The sequence below is a fragment of the Phalacrocorax aristotelis genome, chromosome 7 (assembly GCF_949628215.1).
Source record: "Phalacrocorax aristotelis chromosome 7, bGulAri2.1, whole genome shotgun sequence".
Taxonomy (NCBI): Eukaryota; Metazoa; Chordata; class Aves; order Suliformes; family Phalacrocoracidae; genus Phalacrocorax; species Phalacrocorax aristotelis.
The window spans coordinates 11,321,359-11,346,384 of NC_134282.1; the positions used below are offsets into that span (position 1 = coordinate 11,321,359).

General features: G+C 38.5%; 1 protein-coding gene across 4 annotated transcripts in view; it reads right to left on the minus strand.

The window, feature by feature from the left end:
• The window catches only part of SPHKAP (SPHK1 interactor, AKAP domain containing), a 75,468-nt gene that overhangs the window by 36,195 nt on the left and 14,247 nt on the right, over nt 1–25,026 (minus strand). For 3 of the 4 annotated variants that reach the window (XM_075098788.1, XM_075098787.1, XM_075098789.1), the window contains exons 2-3: nt 18,065–18,164; nt 11,549–11,659 (exon numbers count right to left, since the gene is read on the minus strand). In XM_075098788.1, the coding sequence (XP_074954889.1) occupies nt 11,549–11,659; nt 18,065–18,164 (211 nt within the window). Of the gene's footprint in view, nt 1–11,548; nt 11,660–18,064; nt 18,168–25,026 lie in introns of all 4 variants that reach the window. The other variant, XM_075098786.1, reaches the window with a different exon arrangement.

Below are 25,026 nucleotides of genomic sequence, written 5' to 3' on the forward strand. Positions count from 1 at the left end.
CTTTCTGTCCATGAGTCAGCTGGATTATCAGCTTTATCATTACCATTTTTAAGCTTTGCATCTTAAAAAAAATGAGTTGTTCATTCCACATACTTCTTTGTATATGTGGCTGGAGAAAAAATATCTTAGTAACGATTCTGAGGGGTTTAGAACAAACGCCTTAAATAAAGCAATAATCTCCTGGCTTTCAATTTCTCATATCTGAAATGATGAAGCTGGAAATTAAAAAGATTTCCTGGTCTGAACTTCTCCCCTAGACAAACTTCTACCAGGACATCATCTGCTTTTTTCATGGCTTTCTTACACCTGTAGGTCCAGAGCAGTGGTGCAAACAGGACTGTAAGGCTCCCTGACATGCTTTCTGTGGCATCATCCCTAATTTGTGCTCATATTACAGAAAGGGGTCTGGAAGCTCCTACAGTTATGATTAAAGTCAGGGTTTTTGTAGCTCCCAGTTCCTTTGCAGAAGAGCAAAGAGATGAGAAATCCTGGCATCCAGTTGAGGAGTGGACTGGATCTTTCTGGAAAAGGAGCTAGAAACCTCAGCCTAAGCCAATTTTCTGCAATACTATCAGCAGTGGTGGTTTAGGTAATCTCAGTAACACTATGTGGTGTAGTTCCTGATTATTCTCTAATTTATGCTGATACTTTGAGAAGGTAAATGCCTCTACAAAACAGAAACCCCCATCCCTGATTTTCCTTACTCCTGGTAACTTTTTTTCTTAGTGTAGCTAAGAAAAAAAAAGCTGTATGCTAACACTGTGATGGTAAAACGGATATTGTATGAACAGCTGTAGTGGACCTTTCAGTTCAAAGGGCACATGATCATACACTTTGTCTATACAAGGTCCTGAGTTCTGGACATGAAAACACCTATCGCAAAACACTCAACTGCAATTAGGTGCAACATACAGTCAAAGATAGATTTCATGCTCTGAATGCTAAGAGCACAAAGCTACGCAGAAGAACTTCCTACCCTAGTATGTTCTTGAGGGTCTCGCTTACACTGTCATTGGGCATGTGTGTTTATCTGTGTAATAAACAACTGCTAATTTTCTTAACGGAAGCTCTACTGCTGCAGCCAGCAGCAGACTGAACTGAACTGAGGCAATTAGACAAGCTGCGTGGGGGCAGATGGTCTTTGCACTCAGTCAGGCCCACTCACAAATTTCTCAGCTATTTAAAGATATAACTGTGCAGTCACACACACCCCAATGAAGAGGAAACGAGGATTATCTGAAGTGGGAGTGTGCGCATGCGGCTTTCTTGTGCATACAGTTCATAGTGCCTAATGTGTGATCTTCATTCAGCTTCCTTCTGGTTTTATACTCTGCTTCTTTAAAATGCCTTCATGCAGAGCAGTGAGGCTTGTGACACCTACATTATAAAGCATGTAAAGGAAAAGACACTTTCCTACGGTTTCTGGGAAAGAGAGAGAGATCCCAGCTGTTCACAAACTGCTACCTGAAATTTGTTGAGTATCAGATAATAATCTACAGAGTGTTCTCCCACCTTTCTTTTTTTGTTTTGTTTTGGGTTTTTTGTCATTGCTATTATTTAGCCTCATATTGCTCCACCTCTGAGTAGCTTTGGGAAGCATGCAGGATTTTGTTTCCCGACTTGCTGTTGAAGTGGTGTGCTGTCATGGGATGGAAGAACGTAATCAGTTAATTCCTAAGTGTTTCCCTTCCCTCAGCACAGAGATAAATACTTACTGAAGAAGTATGTATTATAAGGATTGACATCTCCTTTTTGTAGTGATCTGAGATATTTCATAAGAAATACGGAAACTGGAAATTATCAGTTGTTGCTTTTATGTTGCAGTTATTTGCTTTTAGATTACAATTCCCTTTCCCACACTGACTAAATTTTGGTGACTTATTTTCCCTGCCACTGGCTCTCACCACTTCTTTTTGGAGTCATTAACAGTTATAACTAATATGTGTAACTCAGCTTTTTGGTAGATAGGAGACTGGGAATGGTATAAGAGAAGTAGCTCTCTCCTCCACACATGGTAGAGTCTGATCCTTTATATTTAAATGGTTAAAGAGGATCTTGAGTTGGAATATGTCTTGTATGAGGTGTTTGGAATAGCCTGATAGTGACTCAGAATAAAAAAATCATCTTCTGGAAGACAGAGCTAATTATCCATTAACATTTGGATGCAATGTTTGTCTCGCATTAATTTCCATGCTTGCCAAAATTATTCTGGCAGAGGAACCGGCTGTGAAGTGTAGAAATAAAAACATTAGTTTGGAAGTACTAGATATGCCACGTAGCTGCTTGCAAAAGGATGTGCATGAATAGAAGTGTGAGGCAGCTGTATTATACAGGTGAGAGAATTTACAAGTTATAACCCCAGAGTATGAAGAACCTCAGGCACAACTTCCGCACTGTAATCTAAATAACTCAAAAAGCTTCATGACAGGTATCCCTCAGCTATACAGTTGTATCTTCCTTATCTCACCAAAGTGAGATCAGGGTACCGCAAACCATCAAAAAATCCATTGTTGTCAAAGTAGGACCATGGCACCCTGCTGATAGTTTCTCTGCCCAGAACTTCAACAGGGGCAACATCAACTTGAAGCCAAGTCTGGGCCTTCCTTCTGTTGTATAGTCCTTCACAGGGTTAGAGGGTGACAATTTCATTCTCTAGCTGTGAGTGGAGGAAGTCTTTTTCCCCTTCTTGCCCTGTATATTCATTAGAACAGACACAAAAATCACATTACTCCTTTCAGATTCTATGTAAAAATCTTTCCCATGAGCTGCACAACTGCTATCTAACACGCAGATGAGGTTTCCAACCACTCTCCTTGCAAGCCCTAATGGAGTGTTTCCAAAAACAGACAACCCAATATATACTGTCTTCTGTGAGTCACTCGAGTTCACCTAAATAAGGTCCTGACGTGACACACTTGTGTCTCCCCAGTGCAGCTACAATTCTTTTTTAGGTACACGTATGTCATCAGAAGGATGTGTTGTACTGCTCTCCCTCCAGCATTTTTAAGCAGTAATGTACCTGAAATTTAGCCCCAATTACTCTTCAGAAGGTGCATATCTCAAATGACTTGGTGGATTTCTGGGTCTTGATATTTCAGAGACTATCCCTATTTGAATGGCTGGACTGCACTAATGAATCATCCCGAGTCATCTCTTCATAATCCGTTGCTTCAAAAACAGCTGTGAATATTTTCTTCCCATTAAGGCTTATTCCTTTGGGTTTGATGTGATTAATTGTCACTTAGGACTTAAAGAAAATATGCCAATAAATATTTATGCCACATGCACCATCTGCTTTCTCCAGAGCCCTGTATATTTAACGTTTAACAAATTTCTGTAAGCCTCACACTGCAATTCATGTTGGAGGGAGCCTGTGGTTATAACAGCAGCAAGCCATTACAGATGTCCACTCTGGAGGTAACACAAGAATCCTATTTCTTGATAAAGCAGACCATGAAGGCACTGAGAATATGCCAGTGTGAAATGCTGAAGGGGATACAGCTGCCATACCATGCTTGATCCTCCCAGTGTTTATTTATAGCTTTGTCAGAGTAAGGGTAAGCATCTGGTTCTTTTAACTACAGATAGGAAAACACTCCTGTATGCGAGTATCATAGAGGGCAGGAAAGAAGACAGCAGATCTAGACAGAAGATTAAAGAGCATCCAAGTCTGAAGTCACAAGGAAAGAGAAGAAAATCTATTGTCAACCTTCCCCACCCCAAAACTCATGAGGCAGCTTTTGTCTGCTCTATAAAATACATGTGTGAACTGAAAATGTGGAAATACAACCCTTTAAGGGCATATTTAATTTCTGCCTTAACATTAGCTCATATGTGAAGATATATTTTTCAGAGCCAAGTATGTACAAGAGCAAAAAGAGAACCATATTTTACAGATTATACAAGTAATCATTTCAGTGGTCTCTTAAGCTAGTGCTCAGTCTGCCTGCACTGGGCTCCATAAGGCAGAGAATAATCAGCAAAGAGGATGGTTCCTTACTTCTCTGTGCAAGCAAGAGAGGGGCTCTCTGGAAGGTACAATTCCTTACCACAGCAGCAAGAACACCCACACATGCCTGAGAAAGGACTAAGACTCAATGCCACAATTTAGCCTGCAGCTGTTGATTCCTGCTTGTTGTCAGGATATAATTAAGGTATCGTCAGGCTGAATAGGAAGATGGGACTTAAAACTAAAAATACCTCTAGTAATTATGGCTTAGATCTGGAAAGCAATGGATGGATTTTGATTTCTGAAAGAGGCAATGCTGTTCTTGAAGATGGCTGAGTAAATTACTGAGTGAAAGATAAAATAAACACTTTTGTAATCCTCTGTCTCTATGACTTACTGCTGAGGGTGTGCATGCAACCTCACGAGGGAGGGCAAACATCTTAGTGTGTAGGTCTGTCTATTTTATGCAGACAAATAGGGCTTTGCTGTGTTTACTAGGAAATGTAAATCTTCATTCAAACACAATAAAACAAAACAGTTGTTTCAGCTAGGTATGGTCACTATTCAGGAACACACAAGTGGTTTTGATTTTAAAAAAAATAAAATCCAACAAACAAAGAAAGAACTCCTTTGGGATTCAAGATTGCACTTCCAGACTTGGCTGTATAAAGAGCCTTGTTGACTGCTACCAATCCTGGGAAGAAACATCCTCCTTTCTGAACTCCTGTAAGACTAGATTGCCACTGTTCAGTAAGGGCATCTCTTCATTCTTTGGAGACTCTGGAGAACATAATGCAGATAGGGGCCCTGATGAAGAGATACCAAATGTCCCAGTATTTAGATTTCAACCCCCTGACCCAGTGTCTGCACTATTGTTAGTAAGTTACCTGGAAGTAATTCAAGTATCAAAGACTGATGTGAAATACAAATCTGTATATCTGTACCTAAATGTCTAAAGATATGTAGCATCAAATCTTTAAAAAGACTTGGGTGAAGAAATGAATGAAAACCACTCTTAATCTACTTTAATTGAACTGCAAGCTGCTCTCTTTTTTTCCCCTCAAAATATACCTTGTCACAGACTTTGCCTTTCTGCATATGTTATCATATAGTTTGAATTAATTTGTGGGAGCCATTTCCTGGATGTTTCTGTTCCATCACTTGAGTGAGCACTGGCACTTGACAATATGGTGAGATGATTCAAGGAAGAATTGGCCAGAAAAACGAATTTCTTAATTTCACAGTTACTTTTCTCTCTGAACTGACCTCCTGCATGTTTGTACGAGTGTGAGGGCAGTAAAAAAGACAAAGTATGGGCTGGATGAGGAAGAGGTGAGACCACAGAAGCCCTGATTTGACCAGCTCAGATTAGTGGGTGATGGTATCCTTGACCTCTTCCTAAATCAGTTTAAAAGCTTGATGGCTAAACTGCAATGACAACACTTAGGTACCTGCTTAGCACAGCGAAGCTATGCAGTAGGGAGGTAAGCAGCCAGTTCTGAAAATCCAGCTGCTGATATGGCAAAATTACATTCTTCAATACCTCAGTAAACAGAGAGATCGTAGACACATGACCCATAATTGCATCACCTGTTTGCTTTCTTAACAATCTGTCTTATTTCTCACCAAAGCAACAGCCTTGCAACCCTTCACTAATATAAGCATTGCTTCCTTTCCTTGAGATGCTAATGTCTGTCTCCTAAACAGAGTATGTTCTCCTGTACTCAGCTAACCAGCTAACAAGGCTGCAACTCCTCCTCCTCCTGTGCTGCAGACAGATCAGGGTTATTCCATGTGGCATAAGCCCACCCAGTTGCTGGTTACTGGCACCACCATGCCCACTTCCCTAGTTACATTGTCCTCAACTCTCCTTTGTGCTACCACCAGCACTCATCAGAGCACTTGGAGAAAAAGTGCAAATGGCACAGGGTCAGACAAAAACATCCACCAATTAAATGAGAGGGTACCTTAAGAAGACTGAATTTGACCGAAGTTTGGGCTGCTGTCCTTACCCTTCCCTCTACTCTGGCCATGTGTTCCTGCTGCTCCCTTGGGCTGGATCTAACCAATATACAACTGTGCATGTCTATGCATATAGCCTACATTATATGCATACTTGTATGGAGTATTCTGGTGTGAGCATTTATGTTGTTACAGAGTAGGAGTACTTGCAAGCAGAAAAGTTGCTGGACTATTTCAAGAATGTTTTAAATCTCTAAACTCTTTATTGAAACTGTTCTCTCACCCATCTGCCTGCAAAGCCAGATTTTTTGTCAGCTATAGAGAGACATAAAATGATTTAAAAATGAGCTCTAGAGCCCTTGACACATCCTGATTCTTTAAAAAGTGGTATCTTGTTATGCTAAAGTAGAAATGAGCAGTTTTTTATTGCTTTCTTTTAATTGAAAAGCAGACATTTTCCATCTTCCATGTCTATCACTGCCATTTAATGGTGTAAAGTTTGTGTTTCTACTTCTCCAGGATACCTGACAAAAAGTTTGCAGTATTTCTGCCAGTCTGGAAATCCCATTACGCCTCACATGGAGGTACACTTCTTGGGAAGGAAAGGGTGTATTTTCATAGATCAATGGTTCTCAAGTGCAATTCCCTGTTAGGCTGTGTGGAGCAGGAAGCCTTACTTCCATCCCTCCATGTTTGGGCAAGATGATCACGTGAAGAGGGAGAAGGCATGTCACATTTTGTGGGAGATTATTGGAGTCTGGGTCTGTTTTGAGATAAAATCTTTTCTCAGTGCAAATATTTCTAATGGCTTTTCTGTCTGTTGTTGGTCTAGAATGTGAAAGTCCAGAGAATTTCTGGAAAATTCACTGGTATGATTTATGCATCTTGAGGTAAATGAATGCCAAATGTCTTCCAGGACTACAATACCATCTTTTTTTTTTTTTTCTTTTGTATCCTACTTTTTTTCTAAATAACTCTTTTTGTTAAGAATTCCTAAAAGACATTTAAGATACATCTTCAGCAGCGAGGCAATACCACCTTAATCATGTTGATGCTTACTGCACTGGCACTGAATCACAGAATCACAGATTTACAGAATCCCAGGTTGGAAGGGACCTCAGGGATCAGCTAGTCCAACCTTTCTGGGAAGAGCACAGTCTAGACAAGATGGCCCAGCACCCCGTCCAGCCAAATCTTGAAAGTGTCCAACGTGGCCAAGTCAACCACTTCCCTGGGGAGATTATTCCAATGGTTCACTGTTCTCACTGTGAAAAATTTCCCTCTCATGTCCAATCGGAATCTCCCCAAGAGCAATTTGTGTCCATTCCCCCTTGTCCTCGCCATGAAAAGAAAATTTCAAATCTTGGGAACTACTTAGAAAAATCATAAACAACTTTTCTGTGTGCAAGATTAAAACTTTGCACTTTAGGAGAGTCCAGTGCTAGAAGAAATTATAAATCTTCTAATTAAGGAAGAATTTAAATTTCTTAACTTGTACTAACATAAGCCAACCACAAATGCTCAGTGCTCTTAAGTAAATAATCTAGATCTTTGGCGGGAAAGTAGGGACAATGTATCTATCAGTTTTTTCTTTTCAAATACGGTTCGCTTAAAAGCTTGTCCAAAGCAGAGAACATCTGATGTGGGTCCAGAGAAAGATAGTTGGCAATAATGGAGTGGATAAAGGTATATATATTTATGTGACACTACATTTATTTTATGAGATCTCTCAATGGGTTAATAAGAATGTCACATTACAGATATTTTAATTACATTTACAAGTCACTATGTGCAGCTTATGAATCATTATGTCTCATGAATCCATGTATTTTGTTCTGTTAGGTGGATTTTTTATTAAGTTCTCATTACCTGGAAACAAACAAAACAAGACTTCCATAATTAAATTATATTTAAAATTTATGCTATCTAATTATGATATTAGCATGAACTTATGAAGAAAATTAACTCTATTCCAGCCAAAACCAGCACATATGTATTCTCATCTGCTGCAGTAAACTGCTGCTAAACAGTGTCATTGTTAATTGAACTAAGTTTGATTTAACATTTAACAATTACTCAAATATTCTCTGAAGAGCAAAAAACCACTCATAACATCGGTGTAGTAGTTGTTTTTCACTGAGGGAGTGTAATCTTTTTGAGCAGCAGCACGGCAAAATCAGATAAGCTCATCTGAAATAGGGAGGGTAGCATGCTTCAGCTCAGGGACAATTTAAGGTGAGCTGGTAGGATGTTTTATTCCAATACAGACATGAAAATAAACAGTGCTACTACCTAGGCTTTACCTTCTCTTTCTCCCACTGTGCCTTCACTTCAAGCACACAGAAATCTCTTTCATCTGCCCCTTCCTGACTAACCTCTGTGGGAAGTCTCCCTAGAAAGCTCTAATAACCTAAGACAGTTAGCCCTGTCCCCCTGGACTCAATCCCCGTGTATCTAATCTCATTTCCTAAATGTAAACACAGAGAATTGGACAAAAATAGTATGTACAAAAAGTAGAAAAGGAAAGTTAGGACACGACAATCTTTCAAACTCTGTTCGCATCATACTCGCTCATTGTACATATAACACCTCTTTTCACAGACAACTCATCAACGTACTGCTAATTGGCATAAAAATGGAGATCAGACACCACATTCCACTGTTATTTCTCCCTATGATTTCTATTGTTCATCCTTGCAGATAACCAGAAACGCTGGATTAGATATGGACAGACTAGCACTTCTTCTATTATGGTGGAGCATCAGAATTTGAAATAATTTTCAGAGCTCAGGAGAATTCCAACTTAAGCAAATATGAAACACTGTTCCCGGAACACAGTTTATTATAGTCATATCATAATGGCTACATTTTCATTCATTGGAAATGAATGGACTATTACACATACCAAAATGCCTGTCTGCTTAAAAAAAAATTTATCTCCTTCAAAAAGTAGTCTGTTCTAATTGAGTTAATATTTAGTGTTTTAATAAATCAATGTTAGTATACTTGGTAAGCATATGTAGGACACCATGAGTCTTTTTTTACTTGTACTAACTGCACTAATCTGTAGTTGAACATAATGAATGTAACATTTATGAAAGCTGTGTTCATATGGTCTTGTTGCATTTATAGCTACAGTAAGATTAGACCCCTTAGAAGTAAACATGAACTCTTCCAAATGAAAACTGAACACTATAGCTAAATGTATTACCAGCTATCTTTGGGAAAAGCAACTGTTAATGATATAGTACATTTGAGATTTCTTTTTTCCTTCTGCAAACCTAATGACAACTTTCAGAGGCAGTTTGATTAAAACATCTCTGGCACCATTGGCAACAGCAATTTATAAAATCTTCCACATGAAAGAGAACATATTTTCTACTAAGGGCAGTCTGGTTTGCTTACTAATTGAGAAACTGGAGAAACTATTCCATGTTCATATCCTCCTTCTTCCCTCATTCCTGCAGTTTCTGCTCATTTAGTATCAGTCATTGGAAAGGACTCAGAATGAAATGCTTTGCAGGTCCCGAGCATGATACTGAACTAATGCTTAGTCCTTGCACAGTGGTTAAGTATTCCCTGTTCCCTGGTTTGGTCATATACTGTGCGCAGCCAAATGAAACACCCCATGTATTAAAGGTGGGGAGAGCAATTCTGATCCACATTTCAAGTTTGATGATTAATGTCAAATTTTTCTAGTTTACTGCTTGTATTTACACTAGTTGTGCAACTTTTTAGGCACCCAAATTAAAATTCTGTACCGTACTACCACTCAGAATAAATTAACCAGGAATATGAACAAAACTTCAGTTCCGCTCATAAGTTTATGAGTAACTATTTAACAGTAACTCAAAACCACAACTTCCAGGGACAGATCAAGAACTAAGCTTCCTGGCCACCAAATACCTTTTCTCTTGATGTGAGCAGCAATGTTCCAAAATAATATTTAACTTCTTAGCTTCTGAATTCACGCTCTCTATATATGATATTTTAATTTCACTCAATATATTATTGTACATTCCACTTCAATCTCATTAATAGAAAATTCTTCAGTGTAACCTCTTTTCTTCTATAGTGACAAATGCAAATTACAGAATCAACTAGGAACTACAATTTTGCTTCGAAAATTGTGAAACTTTTTGTGTGTGTAGAGCTGGCACTGTGTTCAGAAAGTGATACAGGGAAAGCTGGCTGTTGTATATGTACACTATGCAAGGAGTAGGCAATGCAGCAAGATGACTTGACTTGACAGACCTTGTTTCAAAGCATATCCTAACATTGCTCCCACATAAGAAAGGGGTCATTCAGTGTCTTGTAATTTAGAATGGCTTAAGAACTGCGGGGCAGTTCTGCATCCTGGAAGCCTCACAGAGCACCCTTGCCCACTCTCTGCCTACAAGCAGAACTACACCATCACACTATAGTAACAAGCTGTTTTCTTAGGAAATACCTTTGTCTTGTTTGTCTTTGACAAAGAGGCGATTATACCTTGTATGGTTGCATCCTAGCACACTCTGATTAGGTTGTGTATTTTGCTCGCTCTGTCTCATGGAAAAAAATAGCCCAGTGGACAGCATGACAGTGAATTGAGCCCTATAACCTTTGACCATATTCCTAACTTTTAACTGCTGCAATTACACTGTTGTATCACTCCTGCTTTTCTCAAGAATGCTGCCTTACCCACAGGCAAGACACAAAGCCTCCAGTCATCGCCATCATGGGTTGGAGATTCAGTTTCTTCACAGCAGGCATCTGGGTTGATCAACTAGAGCTGAAATGTCCATGTCCTTGAGGGAATCCCAGCAGACTCCATGAGAGCCCTCAGCTGATCTTTAGGTTGTGTGCAGCACAAGCAGTGCTGGAAACCTTTTGCCTGAGATAAAACTGCTCTTTTCTAAAGCCCTTGGTTGGCTTACTGGGGCCAGGCAGTAGCAATCAAATGGGATTCAAGTAAGGATCTGCTCTCCTGAGTCCTTGCATCAAATAAAACTATTACAGTCAGAGCAATGTACTCTCATCCAGTTTCATATAAATAGTGTATAGAGAAACATAACAACTCTTATTTTTTCATGTATGGTTTTAACCAAAAGCTGTTCTTAATTGTGTTATAACCCACAATAGCAAGATTTAAATTTCATTTCAAATGTAAAATAAATCTGTTTAAGTTCTTTAGCAGCTTCTCCTCATCTAATATGGAAAGAGTTTTCTCTTTAATTGTATCTCTATGCCTTCAAGAACTCTGAGCAGCCTTTTAAACATCTGCTCTTTCCAACCTGCCACTTAAAAATTTATGGTTTGGAATAATTTTCTTTTTGGCTTATTATTCTCTCTTGTCAGTTGCAGATTACAAACATTAGAAAATACAGAGGGCTACAAACTCTGAAGGCTGAATGTGGGGGAACCTCTGCAGGTATTTTTGTTAACGTGCTCTGTATAGAAATCTGTATGCATTTTTGCTTTGTATGTTCGCTTTTAACAGAAAGCTGGAAATTACAGAAACTATAGATAGACTGCTATAATTTCAGTATCAGTTAGTCCTTGACTTTTTAAAATTTAGTATATATTGTGGTTGGCCCCATACCCTACCCCGAAAACCCTCAATGGACTTTTCCCCAGAGGAGATGAGTGAGTACTTACTGAGGCACAGTTGCTTTCTGACTTGTCTTCCAGAAAGCCAATTTGGCATGGTGTCCTCTGATTCTGCAGCCAGTAGTCTGTTGATTCTAGCAGACTGTTGCTGCAGAGAATCTGTTGAAATAGTTAAAAATAGTTAAAATAATTAAAAAATTTACTCAGTCCTACTGTGCTTTGGGGGCCTGAACTCTGTCGTAACTCAAAGGAAATCTTGCCTACAAAATTTTTCGGGGGCAAGACTGGGACCCCTGTTCCTTTTGGATCTGTCCTGTTAATGCACCTTAAATCAAGTGAATTATATATCCGCTAAAGTATTAGCCTATTTTCTTTCAGAACTGAAAGCTTTTGGGAGATACTTGAAGGAAAGGCCTAAACCCAACATTTTAATTGGAAAATATTGCTAGGAGTTTTCTTCTGTGTTTAAGTGATAAACATAGATGTTGGGAAAACTAATTATTTAATTATGCTAGGGTACATAAACTTGCAGCCTTTATGATTTACTGTATCTCTCTCCATGCTAGATCAGTACTATTCATTCTGCCAGCAGCCTCATTTCTGGGATTACCTAGGCTACAAACTCTTTCTTCTTAAACACATTTTTTCTGCTTTCTGAGAAGCTAAAGTACTTAAAACCCGCTGTAATGAGTACTGAGCTCACACAGTACCCTGAGACCAAAACTTTGTGTTTAATCTCTCTGTGTTGACTCAGTCTTACAACTTAGGCTACAAGCTCTGCTCAAACAAAAACAAAACTCGTCTACAGATATCTGTAGGCTATGAAGAGGCAAAGCCAGTTTTGCAAGACTGATGCTTAGATTAAACTGAATTCCTTACTTGCTGCCTCTGTACTAACATTCTTTCATGAAAAAGAGGGACTCTTAGTATTTTTAAGACAACTAGGTAACAACAGGAAAAGACTAGCTGCAAAAATGGTGCTACTTATAAAACATCTTATATGGCTTATCGTCTTTCAAAGGCAGCAATGTTAAGAAGTATGCTTGTGAAATGGATGTATGTTTTATTTGTACTTCTCACAATTCTTGCACTACATGGAAATAGGCTGTACTCTAGCTCTTTGACCTTTTATTTTAATAATGATATTTTAAAATATAAATTTTTTTGCTCTACCTGGGAAAAAATCTATCCACAGTACTTTACCTCACTGCATGTTTTGCATTGACACACCTTTGTCCTACTTCAGGATCACTTGATCTAGATCCCTTCCTTAGGAAGAGAAGTGAGAAGAACTTGTGAGACTTCTTCATTTCTCAGGGAGGATGAATGACTGTGTAAAGCTGATCTGGGCAGTTGACACAATTTTCTAATACTCATGGCCAATCCAGAAGTAAACTTTTTACTACCCACAGACTAACACCCTCTCTGATTTTTTTTCTTTCTGGCAGAAAGCCAGTAGGATAGTTAATACTGCACTTCCTGTATTATTCTATATTGATTTCTGAATAAAAGTCAGCAGAAGATGGATGAGGAGGTAATGGGGAACACCACAGTCCTTAATTTTGGCCTGCTTCAGTGCCCTTCGTCGGTACATTCCACAAAGGCTTTGCCCCTTTGTGGTGGTTGTTTCTCAGCACTCCAGCCCTGCTATGGGATTTCTTCCAAGAGCTTCTGAATACAAATTTAGGGTTCACAAAATATTCAGAAAAAGCACCGTGCCTAAAGACTTTGTTCTGAGAATGACAAAGGCTCATAAACACTTCACATCAATATCAGTCTCTTCTTGGGGGCTGCTAGCTAATCTTGTTTACCAGTCGAATGACTCTGCACTCAAAATATTTTATAACCTCCTGTCCCAGCACAAGAATATTCCTGCCACCATAACTAACTATGAGACTAGATGGGGAAAATAATATATTTCATATCCCACAGAAACAATTTCCTGTAAATGTTATAATCTGGTTTTTGGTTTTGTTTGGTTGGTTTTTTTAAAGAAATGTGTTCAAGTATGGAAATACTGAACCATTATAAACTGATTGGTAAAATCTAGAATCAAGCATTTTTTTCCTCTTTTCCAAAAAGTACCATCCTCTGAGGCTTTTATGAAGACATGAAGAATTGAACGTACACATACATGCCCACACACACCTATGTATCGACATATAAAAATATTTCAGATTTCATCTGATTCTAGATACTCAGGGGTTGAAGTTCTAATTACCTGCTAAGATATAATTTTGCATACATAGGAAACAGTTCTCTCTAGCTCAAACAGCTTTTGCTGTAACAAGCAGTCTTGTTTCGTTTCCTTAAAAATCACAGTAAATTTGTCTTCAGCCTTAATGACTTTAGATCTTTCTCTCCCAAATCTCAAACAGTTTCTGAGAAACCTGAATAGGCAGAAATTATCATGCAGAAACAAGCTTCAGAAATCCTTGGCACTACTACTCTTTGTCTCATAAGGACTTGGTGTGCACACTCAACACTTCAGAACAGCTAGATCATAGCAGATGTATATTGTAGATGATGAACCCATGAAATGAGATGGGCAGTCCAAAGTTCACCTAGTGGGATGTTAAATGATCCTTGGTAGCTCTGTCTTTCTTTCAGAGGACGAAAAGCACCAACAGAAGAAATAACTCTCCTGAATGAATGTTTTGGTCAGGTAAGGTCATAGTTGCCAAGCTTGGGTCACTGCAGGATGCTTTATGAGTGAGTTGCAAGGCTTTATAGTACATTTAATTTTTCTAGGCAGCTTTCATAATAAAGTCAAGGGTAGAAATTGTTACATGGAAGTCTTGGACAGCATGTGATTTTTAAGTAACCTCAAGGAGATGAACAACATTAGTAGGATGATGTTTTCGCTGGGCCAGATTCTGCTCTCATGTGTGCATAAGTAGTTCTGCACATGCACTTGAGAATGCAGCCAGAAACGTGAAGAAGGGTGCAACAGACATAACATTTTTACTACTGGTGTTGGAGGAAATACTTTTTAGCACTTTGGATTTGAAGAAGACAGGTTAGAAAAACAAAACCAGATATACTTGAGTCCACGCAGCAGAAGCTGGCGGAGGTCAGCAATCTAAGGAATACAGGTTGGCCCAAAGTAATCTGGAAAGCCTCTGGAAATTACTCAGAAAAGACAGTGCTGTGGGAAAGGGAGGCGTGCAGGAACGTGTGGGAGAGGCCTCCTTGTATATGGTCTGGTTGTACACATATCTGAATGATGTTCAGGAGATGGAAGGTGACATTTGAGTAAGCAGTGGCAGGAATGAGGGATAAACTTCGGATGAGTTTAAACTCTACCTTATGAAATGCAAGTTTCTGCATCAGGACTGTTACAGACATGTTATTGCTCAGAACATTCCCATTAGTGCTTCTTTGGAGGAAGGATAATTTGGGCCACCCTGCAATGCTGATCACCCTAGGGTAATACACACCTGCTATGCAAAAATGCATATGTAGGAGCCATGTGAAATTTTGAGCATATTTCTTTGGTAACAGACAGCAATATTATCACTGTCAAACACACAGTAAGAGTGAATATAATACTTCTTACAGCAGCTCGCTATTGTAAGGCATTCTCCCTGTTAACTAGGCAAGGTGTATGTGTTTACATCAAGTGAGATTTTGCATATGTATTAAAATTTGCTGGGATATTCATGCTTCTAAAAGAATATACTGAAGTCCTTATAGTAAAATAATGTATGACTGCAATGATCAAAAGTGTATAAACTTGAAGGGGCTGGCCTAAATTAACAGGACTAATTAATCAAATGCAAAGTGAGAACTGGTATTCCTCAGAGATGTAACTCTACCCATACATTCCGATTGCCATTTTTGCATTTAAGCGTATTTTCAAAATATACTGAGCCGGTCTGTACCAAAGGATAAGAAGCCCAAACCTGTACTACTTCAACTGTCAGTAAGCATCCTTCTTTTATATAGCCTGCACTTCTAAGGCAAACGGTATCACTTGCCAAAACTTCCTCCTCCTGCCTTGTACTTCCTTCTTATCTAATTGAGACAAGTTCTGGGTCAATCCCACCGACATACATCGTTAGCAATTTTGCTGAATTCAGCGAGGTTGCTTCTGATTTGCAATGGAACAACTGAAAGCAGAACTTGATTCATTGACCATACTTATGTGTAACAGCTGCACACACTATACTGCTGTATATCTGGTTCAGAGCAGGATCATCACACTCGGAAAATAATTCAGGATGAATTTGCATCATGCACTAAATGTGAAATCAGCAGTAATTCATGGTTCTAAAAAAAAAAGTTTTCCACTTCCATCTAGAGACTCAGCCGTCAGCATTACTCAGTGTGCTGTGAATCAATGAACTAAATCAGCCTCTAGCAGAGTGTGGATTAGAAAAGTCACTCTTTCCCAGAGGAAAATATTGCATATGAGTTTAGTGTAACAGCTTCCTGCTCCCTGATTTAGATCATAAGACATTAAAATACAGTAAATATCTATAACCGAGACAACATTAAAAAGGCTCTGCTCCACAAATGAAACATCTGCGTCTTCATGGCTGATCATCTTAATTGCTTTGGTTAATTACTACTCATCAAAAAAGATATGAAAGTGGGACAGAATGAGATATCAAGGGGTACATCTTCTGCATTTGTTCAGATTGGTCTGTGTGGTAAGAGGCTACATCTCATATGGTTCCTGACAGGAGCCATTCATGCCAAATACAATTACTCAAACTTACAAATCAACTGTTTAAACTGCTCTCTTGCAGCAGGAACCCATAGTGTTTCACTCCACCACCAATTATACATCTAACTTAAAAATCACTGTAAGAACAGAGGCTAAAGAGAAGGTAATGGCCTATTTTTGGTAATTCTTTATCCTTTTCCACAGACAAAAAAGAATGGTAACACGTTCTGTGGCTATGTTGTACAGAAGCCCAAAATATCCTACTGTTTGTCAGAAGTGTTGGTAGAAGTGAATCACTTCTTTTAGTGTGCCGACAATCATATAATCAACTTGTGTTAAAATGAAAAGTTCAAGTGTTAAGGGATCAGACAGGTGAAGCAGCTCTAAATCATGTGGTAAAGGCTAGCCTTTAAAAGAGAGTGGTCCTTCTGAAAGTTACTAAGTTGGGAACATCTGTAAACACAGTGGGGGCACTTCTCAGTGCTGTGCCACTGTCCTTCAGTCTTCCATAAAATAGACAACTCTGAGATTAAATGAAAATTTAAGATGTTCTCTCTCACAATGGATTTTCTGCCTTTTTCCACTTATATGAAGATCCCAATTATAGTCAGCAGCATTTTTTAAAAAGCAGGTATTCTTTTGTAAATAAGCAAACCCTTTGATCAAATGAAATATTGACACTTTGCCTTTTAGCCATGTTGGGGTGAGCTGGAGAAGACCAGTTGCAGCATACACATCAGTCTATTGAGTTTTTTTTAATATCAATGATTTTACATTTAGCAAAATTCCTGTAGACAGACAATACTCACCCTCCACACCCACAGTGTGGTTTTCAGGATGAGGAAAACAAATATTTATATTCTACATGTTTTATCTTTCTCTCTCTCTGCTTACATATATAAATATCTATTGTTGTTATTTTGAAAGGAAAAAAAAACCCCAAAGGAAAGCATTATTACTAGCGGAAAAGAAAGAAGAAAATAAAAAGTAAGAAGAAAGAAAATAAAGAAAGAAAGAATTATGGGAAAACTGAATGTACTGTGAAGTTTGATAACATTTGTGTATTAGAACAAATGCTTTCTTATCAGCTCTAGAATTATGCCTGTGGGAGATAGCAGAGCTCTGAAGGTTGTTGCAAAGTGAGAGATGAAAGACGGTCTGCCCTCCTCTCAACAGGTATTTGGTAGTTCCCCTTTCCCTCGGATTGTACTGCCATAATCTGGCCCAGGGGAGGAGGAATAAAAGGAAGCATTCATGGTCTTCACTCGTGTGTTCTCAGTTGTACTGAAATTACGTACATGCATAAAAGAATGTTAGTCATATCTGACTCCTCCTAATGGCATACATACACACACAGGCCCTGCTCCCCTCACCCCACTCTCTAAAGTAAATAACTACATGTAAACTCATTTTGAGGCAACCAAACAAGCAATGCTCAAATCTATACTACCTCCCAGGTTGCTGAAACCCTTCAAGTCAGATACTAGTGAAGGCAGAAAAGCTGTTTCATGGAAGGACCCTCCATTATATTGACCTGAGAGAAGCAAAGCTCTGGACCCCTCAGTCTGGGACCCAGAAACTTGCCACCTATTAAAGAGCAGTCCTGAAGGTATTCATGCTATGCACTGCTTTTATTTCATATTGTTGGACAATGAGGGAAAATAGAAATGTTCAGGGGGAGTTTGTCTCCCATATATGTTTAATATATTTTGGGACCAGGCAAGATTAGACCAGGCAGACAAAATTGCATGAGACCATAACAGCACCCAGATTTATTTTGCTGTATCAGTCCTTTTCTTTTTTAGGTATCCCCGATAAAGACAAAAGCTAAAAAGCAAAGCTATAATGTGGGATATATCAGCCTTTGAATATAACATAAACTTAGAAGTTACCTTCTTACATGCTGTGACAGAGCTTCCCAAACTGCTTGCCGAACTGTCTGTGCTGCTGCCTTGGTGCTCTGGGACTTCATGCATCAGTGGAGATTCAAAGCTGCTGAAGAACAAAAAAGAAACAGACCCCCAAAAACCTTTCCAGTGACTCAACTACATAGATAACTCAAATGACACCAAAATACAGTTCATTAAAGAAATGTAACTTAGATTACAAGAAGCTGTCTATACTCTCCTTGCTGGCATTGCTAGTCTATTTATTACCTTAATTTTCCCTTTTCGGAAGACTCTCCTGAGCTACATACTTTGGATATAAAATAGCAGACCAATGTCTTTTAAAGACTAGAGGATAGCATATAGCTACCTATAACGACATCTGACTGTCTTGAATGACACTGTAAATAGTGGTACTAGGTTGTTTACATAAGTGGCCATCTTGGAGCAGCAAATTAAATACTTAATGCACTAATTCAGCTTGGTAGAGAAAAGCAATGTTTGCTGCATTTTTACCTGCCTGGATAGAAGTAAAGGGGTAGTGATTAAAAAGTAAAAAACACAAGAGGAATGGTTGAATTCTGTAATCTAGGTGGAACAGCTTTGATAGATTGTAGGTTTAAAGCAAAGGGAAGTCATGCACATACTCTGTTTTGTGAGTCAATTGTACACAACAGAACTAATTTACTTTGTGACTGTGCAGATGTGAAATACAAAGCCATGAAAACAAGCTCCCCCAGGCAAGTTATTTGCATGCACAGCTGGTACCACCCCTCACACTTTTCTTTTGGAATAGTTCAGGCCAGTCTTGTAAGATCTCCCTCCATATAATAATGAAATTGTCACAAGCTTAGTGAAGCTTCTCTCTCTGGACATGATGTGATCACAGTTAAAGACCTCAAAGTGCTAAAGGGCTATTTCTCCAGAAATGTACTAGGGAAAGAGTGTCTGACACAACCAAGTTCTGCTTCCCAATTTGGGTCTCTAAAGTGCTTTTAATTTATTGGAACTCCTCTATGAGAAGATGTGGAACACGTGACAAACCGTAAGAAGTGATCAGGTTAACATGGCTTAACTAATAACCTTTCACCAGTTCTAACAGGATAACAGACCATGTGCAATTTCCTGGTATGCTCAATTAAAAACTAAAATGCATTTTCATAAGTCACCTTCACTGGAGCTTAAGCCAATATGTTAAGAGGAGGCTACTTTCACTTTTTGTCCAAGTCCACAGGCAAACATCAGTGAGACTACCTTTCTCTCAAGGGTTCATTTGTGTACATTTTACTTGATACTGCATAGGGCCAGTTATGAATATATCCACTCCCATTGATAAGTAACTTTGTCAATAAGAATTTGGTGATGTGTGTGGTGTTATTCTGTAATTATTACCAAAAAAAAGTGTCTGAATGTGCTGGAATTAGAAGAGTGAATGAAAAACATACAACTAACTCAGCACTTATTAATTGCTAACAGGGGGAAAGCTTCATGAATTGCATGGGAGGATTGAACACAGACGCACAAGTGAGACCCATAGGTTAACTGACTTCACTTGAAAAGTGTTATTCTGCTTAATACTCTCTAAGATACCACCATCATTTGTATCTAGAAGGGAGACTTTTGTCTGTTTACAAAATTCCACTCGATTGCTCAGATTATATAGATAAACGGTAACTTTTCTGAGCAGTAATTTCACATTTGACAAAGCAAAATAGCATTTTATAGGCCTTATATTGAGTTCTTTAACAGAATGAGGGACATTAAACATATGAAGTAATTGTGGTTTTATATCTTCATTAAAAATAAGAACCTCATATTCAGAGGGTCAAATATTGTATAAGTACCCTCCTTGATAAGTCCACATTTAGGTGCAGCCTCTGTACTAGGTGCAACTCAGTACTCCCAGCAGAAGCTCTGACATGCAGGTTGAAGTACAAGGCCCATTGTTTTTTCCTGCTCTTCACTGAGAGGAAGACTGGGTGGCTTTGCCACTGCTTTGCCCTACAGGGAGCTGATATGCTGATAATGACTATTTGCTCTTACACTGTGTGCAGGGAACTGAAATTCCAGTGTATAAAGTGTTAGTGAGTCTAAAAGCAATAAAGATGATAGTGTGGGGGCTAACTGAAGGCCTTTGGGGACCTTAATTAAACAGTTCAAATGGAATAGTACATTAAAGCATTGCTGGAAAATATAGTTGAAGAGTCATGTTCCGGAGTATTAACAAATTTGTGCTATCTCTGGATGATACTCCACTAAGGGGTAGCACACTACATGTTCCATATAGAAGTAAAGCTGTCTTCCTAGTCATGTGGAAAGCAAAAAGAGCAAAAATCTTCTTAATCCTTTTAAATCTGTGTTCTTTCCAAAATAAACCCACTTTTCATTTGTAAATATAGAAAAGCTTGTTAAAAGTATGTGATGAGTGAAATAAACGTAGAATGCCATGAAATGTTTTGAATGAGGAAAGGTTCCATCTCAGAATGAAGTTCAGACAGGCAACAACAACTGCCTTTGGTGTTACTGAAACCTGGTAAACCTGAATTCTCATCAGCTGTCCCAGTCCTCAGAGCTGTAGTTCATGTCCAGCTGATTATTCAGAGCACAGGTAAAATCAACAACTGTGCTTCATAGGATGAAGGACAATGCATTTGTAAGTATCTCTAACACTTTCAGAGCTTCTTTTTGTTTAGGGTTCATGTTTCTGTGCTGTAATTGTAGAGCAGAACCCTTATTCTCATGCTGCATTGCAGTTCAACTCTAGTGTTGTGCTAGCGATATGAACTCCAGGCTCCCACTGTTTGCAAAAAAGTTTATGCAGTCAGGGTTCACATCACCGAAAAATGCAATAATTTTAACAAAGAAATGTTAAATTATAAGAGCTACATTTGGGAAAAGTTTTAGAATCCACAGACTTCTCCTCAGTGGGTTTATGGGTATGCAATTTCTAAAAGAAGTACAGAGAAACACACACCCTCGCTCCTTGGCCACCACTCATGGGCAGCTACATGAACGCTTCTAGGTATCATGCAAAGTAGTTACGTAGCAGTATATACTAACCGATGGAAAAATGAGCACCTGGCTGAGCTTCTTCAGGTTGGGCATCCAATGTCACAAACCTGAGCCTTCCATAACTCAGGGAGGTGCAGTGTATAAGGTTCTTCTGTCTAAATACCTTCAGATTCACGGGTCTTTCTTTCAACATGGAGCATGGGTTTGGCTTTTCAACATTTCTTTTTCAATTATCTCATCTCTCAGTTAGATCAAAGTTTCCTTTTCTCTTTCTTTAGCCTGTGGGCACCCTTTCTAAGCTTTAATTTTCAATACGTATGTGATTTCTTAAGAAATCCTCCTCAGGCCATATACCTCTGCCACCTTCACTCTGTAGCGAAGCCAGTAAGATAAAGCTACTTTTCATTAGCTCCCCAGGTAAAAACTATTCTGTCTTTGAGAAGCAGCCTGCTCTCATTAGATCCTCAGCAGCAGGAAGCTGAAAGAAACTGCTGCAGAGATGTAGCCATCTCATCACCAAATGATAGCACTGCATTCTTGTACTGTATTTGTTACTTCACATTAAGAGTTTACACACGCTACTAGTCTTTCAAGACATCTGGCACAGATTGGAGTCTTTCTGCGACAAGATAAAGCAAGCTCTTGAAGGTTTTAGGTCCTAATTCTCACCTTTGCTTGGCTCCACTTGTTTATTATGTGATGGAGAATGTTCATCTGACTTAGATGTGCTCATCTGATTTAGAGCTATCACAGAAGGCCACAGGCATTACAAGGAATCTCTGTTAAAGGATGGGTCATTTGGGGATTTTTCCTTTGGTGTGAGAGATCCTAATTTACAATTCAGCTTTTGAAACTGAAGCTGAGAACCTGGACCTATGACCCAGTGTTAAGAAGTATGCCATTTTCACTTTAATATTTCCATTAACAGAAGAGTCTCCATAGCCACTTATTTGCCACCTGGTACTGTGCTACTGATTCATGAATTACGACTGATACTTCTTTCCTACAAAGCTAAATGCTCTCAAAAAGAATGCAAACAAATTTCTTGGAAATTAGAGGACTGTACTAAATAGCTATGAGGTTTTATGGCACTAACTGTAATAACGATCCATCTTTTCTTATTGACCAAAAAGAAAAGCAATTGCTTCTATTTTCCTACATTGAATAATTAAAAAATACAGACCTTGATGACTCAAGACTTAATCAAAAAAACACAGCTGCTCCTAAAAATAATTATCTTCTTTGCAGATGTGGCAGATGGTGCTACATCAACTAAGAAGAGGTAATTTAAAGAATTCCCCAGGTTATCACTAAAGAAAATTAATCTTGTGAAACAATATCAGAAACTTCAATTTCCTACCATCCTGAACAAGCATAACCAACTTCCAAAACCTTGCTGTTCAATAATTGTTCCTAAGGAGCAACTTCAATAAATAGTGCCCATTATATATATGTTTTTTAACAAATCCTAATATAGCCTAGTGCTTTTCATCTTTTCATCATGATTCCTAATCTCAGCATTTTGAACATACAGAACATACTGATCCATGAAAAAGATAATCTTGATGAAGAAAGTGAACTGACTGAACACAGTGAGGTTTCCCAGTACAATTAACTCCAAGCTATAGTCGGCTACATTTCTAATGTTTTGCTAATATTTGTACTGAATACCCTGAACAACAAAAAAATGAATTAATATAATTTTGAAATAGAAATATAAGACAAGTGAAAGCATGGCAAAATACTTTAGCATATTTTAGCTTTAGTACCCTTACACTTGCAAATAAACCCAAAAGCTACTCAATAACTGAGGAAGGCAGCTAGCTTAATCCAGACCCTACACAAGCAGCAGTTTTTAAAGGCATGCAGCATTCAAACAGCATCCCTTAACTTCAAACCCTTTTGAAGTGGATGGACTAGTCACACTCTTTCCTCATGCTACCTTTCAGATTTTACAGTTTAAAATTTATCTTTACATAAAAACAGGTCAACAAAGTCACTAGCAGTAAAATCTTTAGATGTAACACTGTCAAAGTTACTATTTTAATCCATAGAATTGGGTTTTATTCAGTCTGGACCATGTGTATACTTCAATCAGAGCACAGATGGTTAGTCAAACAGACTATAAATACCTCAAACAAATGTCTTTCTGATTTTGTTATGGATTTGGAACCCATGTGCAGAATATAATCACTAGCAATATCAGGGTCTGATCTTGTTAAGGTATTCATAGACTTGTTTCAGTCTCCCTTGGCTGCTGTTGAATTCACTGGGAATTGAAAATACTGAATACTTCCATCATTATCAGACCTGAGTGTCTATGCAGCCTAACAGGTACAGGACTGGGTTACTAGTTTTACAGATCAGCACAATGAAAAGAGCAAAAGTTTAAGTGGTTTATATTCAGATTGCTCATTTTATAATGTCTATTGGGTAACCTTGATTTACATTTCATTTTTATCAGTGATATAGATGCAAAAAGGCCAGGTCTTTAGCTACATGCTAATGAAAAACAGGAGCAGAGAAAAGATAACCATACCACAGTACACCACACAATAAAAATCCTTTTCCTTCCATGTTCACAGAGCCCTGAATGTCCTTTATTCTGCTCCAAATTAAAAAAAAGGCAAACAAATCAGGAAGGCTCTGCAAGTATTAGCAATGATCAGCCTTCTTTCAAATCATGATTTTAAAATATTATAAAAGAACAGCCAAGTTTTACTGAAGAATAAATGTAAACCAAACTAAATTTTATATGATCTACTTAGAAATATGTCTGCCTTCCTTTATTTACTGATCGAATTCTTAAAGGAAAAATAACAAGGTTTTATGTAGAAGTCTGACAAACTTCTCCACATTCAGTAGTGATGGCAGGGTCTTCTCAGATTAAGAAGGTGACAATTGAATCAAAGAGCTGGCACTCAGGAGCTCAATGATAAATGACTGGATTAGAGGTGGTTTTTTTTTGATGGTTAACTTTATTTCAGTAGTCTACTCATAGAGAGAAAACGCAATAGAAACTGGGCTTTTGCATACAGGTGATAGGCATCCTGCCTTTTTCCCCACCTATCCCTGGATTTGACATGACTTTAGGACAATTCCCGGTAGACCTGTGTTCTGCTGGTAGAATGGCAACTTACTAAGGAAACCTCCTGGAAAGGACAGGCTTGGACCTTAGTCAGAAGAGACTACAGAAAAAGCACAAGGAACACCATGAGATCTCTTCCTGGTAGGGTGCATAAGGCAATGAAAGAAAATGCCTAGAATGATATGTTTTAACATATTGGTAACAATAATTTTTGCAGAGTTCCTGATTTGAAGGATTTTTAGAACATATAAAAGAAGCTCTGGATCAACAACTAGGGACCAGACAAGGTCTGATGAGGAAGAAGGACTGAACCTAGGAAAGATTAAGGAACAGACCCTTAAATTCAGGGAAGGCTAAAGGATTGCACCTTATGGAGATGGACTGAAAGAGAGCCAAAACAGCTTTTCTGCTCTAAAAGCAAGGAATCTATACTCAGCTCTGCAGTGCCAGCTAGGTGGGAAACTAAGGCACTGTTGAGGGTTTGACTGCAGGAAGGATAAGAGATTTTGTTAAAGGAAAGATTCTTCAAACTAATTAGTCTGTATGTACGTAACTTAAGTGGGCAGTGCTGATCAGGAAGATTATTTTAGAGAGATATAGACTGAATTCACTATATCCAGGCACATCCAGGTACTACAGAAACAACATAATAGGGCAGTTCCACTTCCTCTACAGCAAAGCAATAGGCTTGCTGCTATTTAAGCCTACTAAGTCAGCAAGAAGCAATATAAAATCAGAAATATTCTTAAAAAGATGTCCCACAAAAAATTCCTATTTACTTAGCATATGTAGGTATACTGTAAAACAGCACTTGTCCTTGTGCTGTAGAGAGGACTTGTTTTTCCTATCAGACAAGAATGTTCATGAC